This window comes from Tympanuchus pallidicinctus, unplaced genomic scaffold (genome assembly GCF_026119805.1).
Source record: "Tympanuchus pallidicinctus isolate F22 unplaced genomic scaffold, pur_lepc_1.0 scaffold30, whole genome shotgun sequence".
Classification (NCBI taxonomy): domain Eukaryota; kingdom Metazoa; phylum Chordata; class Aves; order Galliformes; family Phasianidae; genus Tympanuchus; species Tympanuchus pallidicinctus.
This window is the reverse complement of record NW_026294748.1, coordinates 1,052,424-1,065,398: the sequence shown is the minus strand read 5'-3', so window position 1 is coordinate 1,065,398 and position 12,975 is coordinate 1,052,424. Positions and strand designations below refer to the sequence as shown.

At 47.0% G+C, this 12,975-nt stretch overlaps 1 protein-coding gene across 1 annotated transcript in view; it reads left to right on the top strand.

The window, feature by feature from the left end:
- Window positions 1-381: 381 nt before the first annotated feature.
- The window catches only part of CEP164 (centrosomal protein 164), a 37,508-nt gene continuing 24,914 nt past the window's right edge, over window positions 382-12,975 (top strand). The window contains 7 exon segments of the mRNA XM_052697260.1: window positions 382-473; window positions 1,550-1,643; window positions 2,007-2,118; window positions 2,498-2,708; window positions 7,252-7,410; window positions 8,512-8,589; window positions 10,782-10,892. Of these exon segments, the coding sequence (XP_052553220.1) occupies window positions 1,562-1,643; window positions 2,007-2,118; window positions 2,498-2,708; window positions 7,252-7,410; window positions 8,512-8,589; window positions 10,782-10,892 (753 nt within the window). The 5' untranslated portion in view covers window positions 382-473; window positions 1,550-1,561.

Below are 12,975 nucleotides of genomic sequence, written 5' to 3'. Positions count from 1 at the left end.
GGGCCGAGCGGGGCGGCGGGCATGGCGGCTCGGCGCTCCCCGCCCCTGCGCCCGGCCGCGCTGCCGTCGCCCCGCCCGCCGGCGGAAGCGCTCGGATCCCGGCCCGGCCCCCCAGGGCCCCCCAGGGCCCCCCAGGGCCCCGCAGCGCCCCACAGCGCCCCGCAGCTCCCCGCTCTCGGGCAGGACCCAGATGAGCCCCGGGGTCGCGTCGCCATGGCAAGGCGAGGCGGCGCCCCCTCTTTTTTCCCCGAACTACAGCCCCCGGCATGCACTGCGCGCACCGCCGCCCCTCAGCCAATCGAGAGCCGGGCGGTGATAGCGCTGACCAGTAGCGCTCGGGGGGGGGCGGGCCGGTGAGGGCGTCGTGACCCGGATGTGGTTGCTGCGTGGACCCGGGCAACCCCTGGGCGTCCATGGAAGCGGCGGCGCGGCGGGGCCCGGCCCGATGAGCGCCCGTCGGGACCGAGCGAAGGGTGAGAATGACAGCCGGGTGCGGGGCGGGCCTCGGCCTGCTGAGCCCTCCTACAGCTCGAATGCTTCCGTCTGCTCGTAAAAGATTCCTTCTCGGGCCAGCTTTGTGTGACTCTGCCTCCGGGCCGCTACGGCTGCATGAACGCGTTGATTATCCGCGTGTGTGGGCGGGGGGGCGGAGAGGAGGAATAAGAGCGGTAGGCTGATCCTGACGGCTGTGTCTGGAGCTGCTCGGGTGAACTGCTGCCTTTCGGCCTCACTCTGCGACAGGGCTGTGAGCGTGGGTTGAACGGAGGGCACTGGAGGCTCAGCTGTTGGCTAGAACCGTTCGTGTGCCCGAGTGAGTGCTGCGATCTGCTGAGCTCGTGGTGATGGGCTCTGAAGGAGCACGGCCTCAAATCTGTGTCTGTGGAGTTTAAGTTACATACTGAAGTAATTCTCTAGAGGTTAGAGATGGGACGTGGTAAATTAAGATCTGCTTTTAGCTTCCAAAATGCCCCCTGGGAACATGGGAGAGGCCAATTGGGTTGCTGAGAGAAGCTGGCTCGTCCCTAGGCAGAGCAGATTCAGCCCAGGGATTTCTCAAAAAGCAGTTCTGCGGTCTGGGAAAACTCTTTCTTCTTACCATCTCTTATTTCAGCCTTCCCTTATCTGTCTGAAAAGTGCCCAAAGCCAGGGCTCGTTTTCTCTGTAGGTGCTGGAAAGCCTGGGGAACTCAAACCTCTCTGTCAGCATCAGCCTCAGGTCTTTGATCAGTGTTGCAGTGGGGGAGTGCTGTGAGCAGGGCAGAGCTGTGCCTGCCTCGTCTTCTTGTCCTTAGCTGATAGTGTTGTGACCAACTGTGTATCTTCTTCCCCCTTGGCACTGAGGTGAGAGTTTTCAGTTTCTGGCTGCCTTACTGCTTTGTTCTCAGTCTGCATCCGTGCTTGGTGACCCCCAGTGCACCTTGTTCTCCTCCACAGTTCCAGTGCTGAGTTTCCTGTGAGGCACTGCCATGCACTGTGTGATGGGAAGTTTTGCTTCTGTCTGGCTGCAGTTGCTCCGTGTGATTTTTGTGTCGTTTTCTTCCTGCTGCCAGGTGCAGGGAGCTATGGAAGGAGGTGTCGTACGCATTGGTGACCAGATCATACTGGAAGAAGATTATGATGAGACATATGTTCCCAGTGAGCAAGGTAATAGATGCTCATCCTCCTAGGAGCTGCAATAAGCAATTCAAGCTTGCTATGTTATTTCAAGGAGTGTTAAGTAAATGGGAACTGGGGAGAGCATGATTCAGGAGAGTGGATAAAAGGAGATGTCGTGTAGAGTTGAAAAGCCAGCTTTTTGATTGCAAGGGTATTTGCCATCTTGCAGTCTCAAGCTCTCTGCTTCACCAGCCGGGGAAGACATGTTGATACGTTCGCTGACACACAGACCTGTTTGGGTGGTTTTGAGTGGTGGGATTTCCATTGTGTCCATTGCTTTAGCTGTGGAAGCTGGCTTTGTGTACTGCTTGGTGTAGACCATCTCTACAGATTCCTGTTTTGTTTCCCTAGAAATCCTGGATTTTGCGAGAGACATCGGCATTGACCCAAAGGAGGAGCCTGAGCTGATGTGGCTGGCCAGGGAAGGAATTGTGGCCCCATTACCACCCCAGTGGAAGCCCTGGTGAGAGAACCCTCTCAGAAGCTGGTTTATAAGATTGCTGGTCTCTGCTGGCCTTCTCTGCTTGTGTTTATGATTGTCAGAGCAGGGTATCAGCTGGCAAGGGGAAAAAATATATACAGGTACTTCTGGGTTCTTTTTGGGGCAGTTGAGGAAGAGGGAAAAAGGTTTCACAAGTTGAATGAAGATGTGATCATTCTCAAGGAGGGCTTTTTCACCACACTGAAGCCTCTGGGTTCTTGGAGGCCTTGTATTGCTGTTCACTGAATGTGAGGTGATCGTGTGGTGCATATTTTTAGAGCCTTTGAAAGCCCTTGAATGAGACCATGTCTGTGCAGAGCTAAAGTTGCTGTTGTGTTCTCTCACTGTTTTTGCCACACAGCCAGGATGTCACTGGTGAGATTTACTATTTCAACTTCAACAACGGCCAGTCCACGTGGGACCACCCCTGTGATGACCATTACAGAGCGCTGGTCGCTCAGGAACGGAGGAAGCTGCTGGCACGTGGCAGCTTGAAAAAGAAAGAAAAGAAGAAGAAAGACAAAAAAGATAAGAAAGACAAGAAGGATAAGCAGTCACCGAAGCAGCACACTGTAAGTAGGCTCTGCTGCACGCAGTGATTCTGGGGAGGAGCAAGAAGGCTGGCTGAGGCTGAGTGGCTGTGGATTAGGGGTAATGTTGTACTGTTGCTGCTTTGGGATGGAAAGAGCAATCACTTGACTGGGGATCCCGTCAGGCTATGAGTCTGATGAAAATCCAAGGGAAACGGGATCACACACCCAGAGGTGCACATTAAAGGTGCACACCTTTAGTGGCTCTTTCACAGCCCTGTGATGCTATTGGTGAAAAGCACCTGGGCCAAGGTGGCTGGTTCTGTGGATACTGGCCATTCTGAAGGAAAAGTAAAACAAGTAACCACGTTAAGCTCTGGACCTGAGTTTGTTGCTTTAAGACATACTTTCATTAGGGCAGAGAACATTTATTTATTTTGCATTTTGTGGAGAGAGGGAGGGAAACTGGACAACACTTCGTGTGCTGAGGGATTTTCTGGATTTGCTTTTGGAGAAGACAGTAGAGGGTATCTGTGCTTGTTGCTGTAATATCCACACACGGGATGCAGGTAGGCTGGTCACTATGCTTTTTGTAGCTGGAAGCATAGCCAAATGCCCTTTAGAATTCTAAGTGATGGAATTCATTCCTGCCTTCCTTCCATTAGCCTGTAAAGAGGTAAATATCAGTGGGGAAAGAGAGTTTTGTGTTGCCACTAAAAGCACAGGCATCTTTAACCTCAAGCCTTTAATATGATTATCTTTCTTTTAAACACCTACAGATCACTTCAAGTGCTCTAAAAATTTGCACACCAATTTATATACGTGAAACATTTATTAGATATAAATCTGTACTTTAAGTAAGATAAGTTTGTATGTGTATATATATATATGTAGTTATGTGATATGTTTCAGTTATGTGCTAATATTTATCTAGTTAGGAAATGCAGTGAGGGATTCTTCTTTCAACATCCTTTTGTCATGTACCCTGTGCTGTTCTGTCCCCTGGGCAGGAGAATCCTGAGCCAGAGCCAGATAGCCAGATTAGAAATGAAGGCAGAGGGAGTCCGTCACACATAAATGATTCATGGAGACAATTTGCAGGCATGAGGCCAAACAAACTGCATCCCACACTTGTATCAGCATTCAACAGGCCACGCCAAACCTTAACTGATGTGAAAACTGTAGGAAGTGGCCCACCTTTCAGCAGCTTTGATGTATACATCCACCAGGGCCAAGATGTACCTTTGGAAGTACGAGAAAATGTTCTTTTCAACTCCATTGGGGCTATGAAGAGAAATCCAATTTTATTGCAAGCTAGAGAAGGAAGAAGGAGCCATGACATGACTCTCTTTGATTCCAGTCCCATGGGTGACTGGAATTTGCAGGAGTTGGTTGATGCTTCATATGTTCAAGAGCAGCTAAGGTTTCACAGCAGAGTATCTCAGAGTAGAAGTAAGAGAGAAGTTCAGGATGAGGCTTTGAGTCAAGCTGTCATTCTTTGCATGAATGATGAGAGCATCAGCAGACCTAGGAGACAGGATTCAAAGCAAATGGAGCCAGTGGAACTAGGAGCAGATATAAAAGCAGACGATGTCAGTGGTGTACCAGAGAACCCATCCAGAGTTCCTCAAGAGATCATGGGTGTGCAACCCTGCTTGCAAGGAATAGATGCAAAGGGGGGAATTAATGTGTACCATTGTACATCAAAATGTGTTTCTCCATCTGTCAAAGATGGCTGTGGAGAAGATGGAGAAAGAGGTGATGCGATATCAGAATGTGACAGCAGTGACTGGGACAGCTCTCGTAGTGTTGATACACCCCAGATACTGGGAGTGAGCCATCAGTTCTCCTCTCCACACCGTGAGTCTGGAAGCCCAAAGGACCTGCGCTTTTTCATAGAGGAGCCTATGCTGCCTTGTGCCTTCCTGACATCACTCATGTCTCAGACATGCAGTCCTGCCCAAAAATCAGAGAGGGAACATAGCTCCAAGAGTATGAAATCGTTCCACGTGCTGCAGGAACATGAAGGAAGTGCCGGCTTAGAACCTGAATGTGTTAGGTTTGTGGTGGATTCCTGTGAGCGACTCACTGTCCAGGATTCTGATGGTGCTGCTGGAGGACAGAAAGAAATGAAGAAAGGAAACGGAAGGACAGATCAGGATCCCAGAGTGTGGGAGGATGGAGGCACAAAAGACTCGTGTGCTCCTCCTGAGTGTCTCTATCAGATGGCTGACTGCCAAGGAAGCAACAGTCCCTGTCAGCACACAGAAGTGAGGGTGACCCAGACCAGAAAAACTGCTGAGAATTACAGCAAAATAGAGGTTGGTGAAGGAACAGGTGAAAATAAGGTAGGACTTTGTCCTTTGTGATGGCAATTCTGTCACGAATCTTGAGAATTGAGATTGAAACCACACACTGCAGCTAACCTTCAGGAGCAAAGGGAGAAGGCATCCTGTTAGAAGTTATATAAGGAAGTGTGACAAACTGCAAAATTTCCTCTCACATTAGTCTTACGTTAGGGAGGCGTCTTCTAAAAGAAATAAAGGGGTTATTGGCAGGGAATGCCAGAGGATGCAGCATTCCATACAAAATAGTCCTTAATTTTGGCTCTAAGATCCTTCATAGTAAGCACAGGAGAAGTCAGTCTTTTCCCTCTAAAACCCACAGTCTGAATTGAGGGTGAAATAAGCTTTTTTGAGGCTAAGAAGGCCCAGGGTGAACGTGTTGGTTAAACTGTAAGGCAAAGCCACGTACAAGTCTAGTATGTAGACAAATGGACTCTCTTCCCTCTTAAATGAGAAAAATAGGAAAACATTTGAATGAATTCTCTTTCCTTAAATAGTAGCACTGCTTCCATTGGTTCCAGATCGTTGTTTTTCAGGCAGTATGACTTAACACACTCTGGTCCTTGGATCAGTGTGGCAGTGGTCTTAGGACACCAAGAAGGTTTACAGGTGTGATGGGGCCCTCTGTAAATGTAACTTTCTTCTTCCTCTTTGAATACCAAACACCCCAAAAAAGCTGCTAGAAAAGCATTGCTCTGTGAACCTGGCACTCAGCTTGCAGCAGTGGGAGAAAGTGGAGAAGTGGGAAGTAGAAAGGGTAGGTGCTGCTCTCTGTCACTGTCTATCAGTGCTATGGAATATGTCCTGCAGCCTTCAACTCATAGAGCCCCCCTTTCCCTGGGAGGAACATTTCAGGTTGTCTTTGTCCTTAATTGCCTCAATTTAATAAGAACTGAGCAAATCTCTTGTTCTGAAAACAGAGCAAAACGTGCCCCGGAACTAAAAAGTCACTGTGTGTAGTGGCAATGAGTTGCTTTGCTGTAGTACTGCAGGTACCCAGCTGTGCCTCCACCAAATTGCTAGCTCAGATTTCTAATTAACAGCGTGTGGTAGTGCTCAGCTGATAATAACTATACCTATAAATATCAGATGAACTGCAGATTATCCAAGAAGTTTTAATTAGCCCACTGGAAGTGAGTTTATCTTTGCTGAAGGACAACTAGTGTCTAGTGCTCCACATGCATAGTTAATGGCCATCTGCAGAAAATAATTAGGTAAGCCCAGAATACATTATTTGTACTGTTAGCATTGATGTGGCACTGAGTTGGTGGAAGAAGGATCAGTATGCATTCATCTCCTTCTCCCTGTCCCTCAGTGTGCAAGTGAATTAACTCTGTTTTCAGTCTGTAATTTTGTATAAACACTGAGTACCAGGACTGTGATTTATGAATAAGCATGTGCTCTGCTGAAGCAACAGCACTTGGCCGTACTGGCATGCTGTAGAGAAAACCCTAGAGTACACTTGCTTCTAATTTAACTGGTGCAGTGTATCAAAGGTGAGACTTCTTGGGCAGTGAATTCCACAAAGTGAAACTGAACAGTCGCGTTTCTCAGTGGAAATAACTTGAGATGTCAAGCTTGCATTGTTCAGAGGTGAGGATGTTGGGTGGTTCCCAGGGCTCTTGATGTGCTTTGAAGGATAAAGATATATTCAGGAGCTTCTTACTGATGTGCTGCAGCACAACTTCTTTCCACTTTCAGTACTGCTGAAAAAGTACAGTGGTGTAAGGCAAGGAAGCAGCCTGGATTTGCGTCTAGAGATGCTAATTGCAGCTTGTGGAAAGTAAGAGACTTTCTTGGCTGCTGGATTCTCCTTCACTTGTTTCATGCTGTGCTGAGGAGCAGAGCGAGGAGGGAAGCTACCCAATGTGCACAGGGTGGTGTGCTGGTAAGAGCCTTCCTCAGAGGGTGCTGTGCTCAGTGCATGTGGGTGCGTGAGTTAGCCGGACTGTTGGTAAGCTCTTGCTCCCACCTTGGAGTAATGGTCATTTGTTTTCTGGATCACCTTGCTGCTGTAAACTCCATCACTGTATTCAGATGGGTCTTCAGGAGTTGAAACGGATGGGTAAAGCAATCTGCTGTTTCCTACACATGTCATTTGCTGGTAATTGTTTGGTGTTAGCTCACAAGAACAACTTCTTGATGGTAGGTTCAGTGCTAGCCAACGGTGTTTGCATTGAGGAATGCCTTCTGAAGCAAGTGTGAGCTGTGAACTCGTGTTCTTCTCTCCCATCCTCTAGCCTTCAGGCACCCTGCCAGCACCTGTGCAGGTGCCCCTGGGGAACCTTGCTCCTCTGCGTGGCCCTGTGGCTTCTCCAGCTGGCGTCCTGCGTGCCTCACTGCACTCAGACATGGGGAGCTCTGTGGATGCTGGTGTTGCAGACAGAGAAGAAGCTCAGGTAAGATTGTTTTCTCTGGGAGCATGCCCAGAAAAGCAGTCTATGCAAGAGGTCACAGGTTTGGTGTTACTTAAACATTTCAAAGACAGTGTTTGTGGCCTGTCCTCTGTTTTAAAATGCTTTGGACTGAAACACTTCTACTGTTCCACTATGTTTCTTGTCTTTTGCTGTTTCTAGGGGGTTCAGTGATAAATTTTATTTCTTTAGCAGCTTGAAAGACAGAATATTTTCAATAGTTGAAAAACTGTTGATTTGAAGTGAACTTTGATTTCTACCCAAATGGAGCATGATATACTGTACAGGTAGTGTAAGCTAATAAATAACATTCCTTTAATAAAAGTGATACAAGCAAAACATCTGGCACAGTCTTGACTGAATCTGTGTTCTGAGGCAGAGATAGATTTTTGCAGGTGTGCTTCTTTTGGATGGGAGCCTCTTTTTTTTGTGAAACTTCACAAGAAATGTCATCTCCTAGCTGGATCTGGCTCTATAAGGGTAGCAGCATCATCCTGAGCAAGTTCTCAGAGTTCAAAAACTTCCTTTCCATTGCCTGTTTCGGTGGGTTCGTACCTCCCCTGATACTTTGCCTCTCCTCTGATTTCCCTTCCTTTGTAACTTCACAATCTGTAAGCCCACTGGTGAGACCAAGGAATTGATTTGTGAAGAGTTCTTTAAACACAATGGCTGTAGATGAAGGGAGAAGTGAAGAGGAAGTGAGAATGAGGTAGCTGACGTGTATTGGCTCCTCATCTATGTCAGTAACCACAGTGCTTGAAGCCTCAAGGAGTGGAAAACGGTGATGCTACTCCAGTAATGGCTGATAGACTGTGGTGATTCAGTTTGACTTCAGGCTTCAATTTGCACTGCACTTCCTATGTGTATCTCTCAGTTGCCAGAAAGCGTCTACTCTTGTTTTGTGCTCTGTAAATCCACATCTGCCTCCTGTATTTCCAGAATGTAGGCTTATTGCTGTGGTACGTTTCTCTGGCTCTGCTCCCTTATTTCCATGAATTACGGACCCTCAAGTTCCTTCTGCACAGCCTATGGCATTGCAGAGATCAGAACTCAATTTTGGCCGTTTCCTTTTTTGAATACATCTAGAGTCTCCATAGGACAACCGGACTCTTCAAAAACCTGCACATGGACGTCAGTGCCCTGGGATGCAGCTTTGAATCTGAGGTAAGAAAGGCACGATCAAACAGGTAGCGTAGAACTACCCAAATAGAAGAGGAGCTATGGCACTGCACTGCCTGCGTGTGGGCTGCAGGAGGGAGAGCCCAGGAGCTGTACCCTAAGAGCTGTTTGTAATTCATGAGAAATAACAACCTACAGCAGGGCTGGGAGGGCAGCATATATGAGAAGCCAGATACCCACATCACTGCCCCTCTACAGAGAGTATCAGAAGGTAGATTTGTCCTTGAAGGAGAGTGCTGTCCAATCTGATAGTTGGCATTTGATTTGACAGCACCTGAGCGTGAGGTGGAGCTTGAATTCCTGATGAGTGAATGAAGAGAAACTTAAAGCAACATAGGTGCGATGAGCAAGGCAGAAGTCATTTCTTTCAAGAAATGACAGAAAGAAGAGAGTCTCAGATCTGAGTGGTGCCATTGCTGATGCTGTGGGAGGAAGGGTTGATGAGGAAGAGGCATGGTTTGTTTCCTCATTGTTTTTTTTTCTGTCAGTGCAGAAGGAAGGCTTATTCTCAGCAGAAATTGCAGCGTTGTCGTTTGGAGAGTGGAGGGGGAATTTGGTCTGGAGACACCATCCTCACATTGTTGTTCATTTCCATAAGAATCTCTTAGGAACTTCATGGTGGACTGGATACGGCAGCTTTTTCTGTGTGTGGCAACATAAAACTCATTTTGTATCTTGCACTGCTGATGAATTCCGTTGCTCAGACTCTCAGCATCAGCAATGAGTTCAGTACACGCGTTGCCTTGTGCAGACATTTTGCTTTCCCTGCGGGTGTGCATTCTTTGCCAGCACTTTCTTAGCAGTGATCAGGCTTAAGATGACAAAGGGACAATGTGAAGTGCGTTGCAAGCAGCTCTAGTGATTCAGTCTGTCTGTGCTGACGTTAATCCTTTCTTAGCACTTTGAAAATTCCGTTCCAGCAATTGAAAGGCAAATTAATTTCTGTTAAAACGTTTTTACTATTTCCCTCATCCTTTTCACAGCGTACAGAAAATTAAGCTGTAAACTCATTTGGAGAACTCATTCATAGAGCTGGACAGGAACTGCAAATGTTTGTAATAAAATGGATGCAAAAAAAAAAAAAAAAAACACCCAAAAAAACAGAACAAAAAGGCTTCGACCCTCTCATCTCCAAACAAGAAGCCTGTCAGAGCCCAATTCGTCACTGAAATGTTAATGTGTCCAGGAGCAAAGGGTTGTCTTGGCATTTCAGTGACATGGCAAGGCTTCAGGAATCTATTATAAAATGGCAATTGCTGCCCAACAGCCAGGCTGTGTCTCAATAGCTAGTAACTCAGATTGGTGATATCTCAGCCCTGATAAAATATTAGTGCCCCATGGAAAATATCATTCACTCGTAACTCCATGAGAGGGCAGTAGAAAAACGTTCCTATGAGTGAGCTCTTATCCTGCATCCCATCTCCCCAGCTTTGTTCCAAAATGGAGAGAAGGAAAGAATTCATAAATCAAGCTCTGTGGGAGGTGAATCTAGGAAGTGATGGGGTGAAAACAGCTGGTTTCATGAAATCTGTGGATCAGGGCTGAATATTCATGTTTAAAGAAAAGAAATGTGAGAGTGTGGTGATGTGCTGAGGTTCAAGGATCCTCCTGAAAGGGACGAGAAGAGGAAAAGACCTGGAGGCACCTCTGGGTGCCTGCATTGAGGGTCCCATGACAGCAGGAGTAATCCACAGGCTGCTGTGCTTGCAGTTTGGGAAGCCTTATTGCTTTGCCTTCTGTACAGGTCAATCTCTGGGTAAACAATTGGAGTCAAGGGGGACCTTTATCTGATGGGGGATTAACATGCAAAGCTCTCTTAGCAGATGGAGATGTGTGAAAGGGAGCTCTCTCTGTAAATAAACATTATGCAATACAGTGTACATGTTATTGCAGAGATGTATACACAGGCAGCAGTGTTCCAAGGATATTAAACACAATGTATACACAAGCAGCTAGTTCCAAGGATATTAAAACATCCATAAAATATCAGTGCCTCGGTGGCTGGTTGAAGGGGAGGGATGACAGATGTGTCACAGCCTTGCTCCTTCACGTCCTGAGGAAGCACAATGCAGAGCTGCTGTGCTCATTCATACTCAGGCCCTCACAGGCAGAGGACCCCAACAGCTCAGAAGGGTGCTGTGTGAGTATTGGCTAGCAGATGTTACCCCACTCACTAGGATAACAGCAAAGCAGAGGAGGAGAACTATGGTGGTCACCTGGCTGATGTCACTGAAGCTCATCTCCAGGACCAGAGGAGTCCCCTGGAGGAAGCTGGCAGTCTGAGAGAGGTGATGAGTGGCTCTGACATTGCAGCCCTGCTTGCATGGTGTCGCAGAGCTTTGCTTGCTGCTTCCAGCGTTGTGGTGTGGATCTGATTGTTGCTTAGCTTGTTTCTTTTGCTGCTTGAAGTATTATGTGAATGGAAAGAGGTGTAAACTTAAGAGCAAATGCTTTCCAGATGCTGCCAGACCTACCCCACTCTGTTCTTCTCTGCCTGGGACCAACCTGAAATCAGGAAGCAAAAGGGGAGCATGTTCAGCCTGCAGAGCAATTCTCTATGCAGTATGAGGTGGCTTGTTTTCTTCCCTCTCTTTTAAAGATAGGATTGTGAAGGGTTTTGTTGTAATCTCTCATGTTCAAGCTGTTAAAATCCAAAGTGGCATAGTCATCCTGTTTTGGGAGATGAATAAGATGCAGTTTTGTTGGCTGCTGTCTGCACTGATTTTTCATCCCTGGTTTGGATGCTTTTCCAAAAACCTGATCCCACTGGTATCAGTGTGGGTTGCTGGTTTTTTTTTTCCTGTTTATTTTCCTCCAGTTATGCTGATCAGTAGGAAGTCTGGAGATAATGTGTTTGATAGGCAGAAATTCCATGTTAGTGTCACACAGTTGCAGGTGAAATGTGTTACAGCTTGTGAGAAGATCAGCTAAAGCCAATTATAATCTGGTTGGCTCTTCCTAGCCCCAAAATCTGTAGCAAATTCATGGTCTCTTTTTTACACAAGGAAAACCTTCCTTCTCTTCCACCTGTGTGTCTGAGTGTCACAGTTCCCTATTCTGGAGAGCTACACTTGTCATCATCAAGGTGTAGCGTTAACAAAAATCTTCTGTATCTGTCCTTAAAATAGGATTCTACCAGGTAAAGAAATTATTCTGGGATGTTCCAGTAGCTGAGGTAAATTTTACTGGAGAGAGGTCTTTGTGTGTGCTGTGTATCAGTGGATACATCTGTATGTTGTTGTATGTGCTCCCCAAAGGGAAAGGTCTGTTTATGGTTTACAAGCCTAAGAATCCTGGTTGGTCTCATCTGGCACATCTTTTCTTGGACATTATCAGATGTCCTGGGGAAAGGCTCTCATGAAAACTGCAAACCAAATCTGGCCAAACAGAAGCACATCTAGGGACTCGTCCCAGGTGCTCTTATCCCCAGATTAAAGGAAGCATCATGAAGATGGGTCCCCTGGAAGATCACTAAAGGAATGGCACCACCACGTACATTTTGCTGGGTTCTGGCACAGAGATGTTAGCCAGGCCTTTGAAGAGCCTCCTGTGGCTGGCTACTGATTCAGCGGTGTTTGTGAACCTCTGCTAACCAGGCACTGAACTGGAAACAGGCCATAAGCTTTCATTTATTACTTGGCAGATTGCAGGTGAGGCTCTGAACTGTAGTTTTTTTGGAAAGTACCCAGTGATTTGATTTCTCTGTCCTCCCCTCTGCTCTGATTGATGACTCTCTCAGCCCTGAGAAGGTCTCCCAGACAAATGATGTGCCCAAGACAGCCTTCCAGTTTGCCGCAGCTCCGTGTTCAGAACTGACAGCATTCCAGTTGCACTTTGATAAAAATACATCGTTAAAATATGCAGTCTGTATGGTACATGCTGTACTCAGGATGCAGCTAATGTTTGACAAGATACCACAGCATTAATAAACAGCGAGAAAGTAGGAAGTGCAAGCAGTTTTGTTTGCATACCGGTGAGGGAACCTTTTCCTGCTTCCTCCTGGCTGTCACACTATTTGTTGTGAGTTTTGTGGGCCTCCCCACCTCTGGGAGATGCAGCTGAACCTTTGGGTGACTGAGTTCTTGCTTGGGATTGTTCTTCCCAAGGCCAGTGGGAGAAACACATTTCTTTGTCTAATATCTTAGTTGAGATTTGAACCAAACTGGGACTAGAGTGGCTGCTTAAATCAGTGCCTGCACTCGGCTCGTCCCACTGGGAAGCATGGAGGCTGCATCCTGCCTGCCCTTCTCTAGTTATTTTGTGCTAAATTTCTTGCAAACTTCCACTTGTGAGACAGACTCAATATAAAAGCCCTCTGCAGAGCTCTTGGGTCTGATGGTCCCTACAGCAGCCACTGCTCACTCTTAGCTA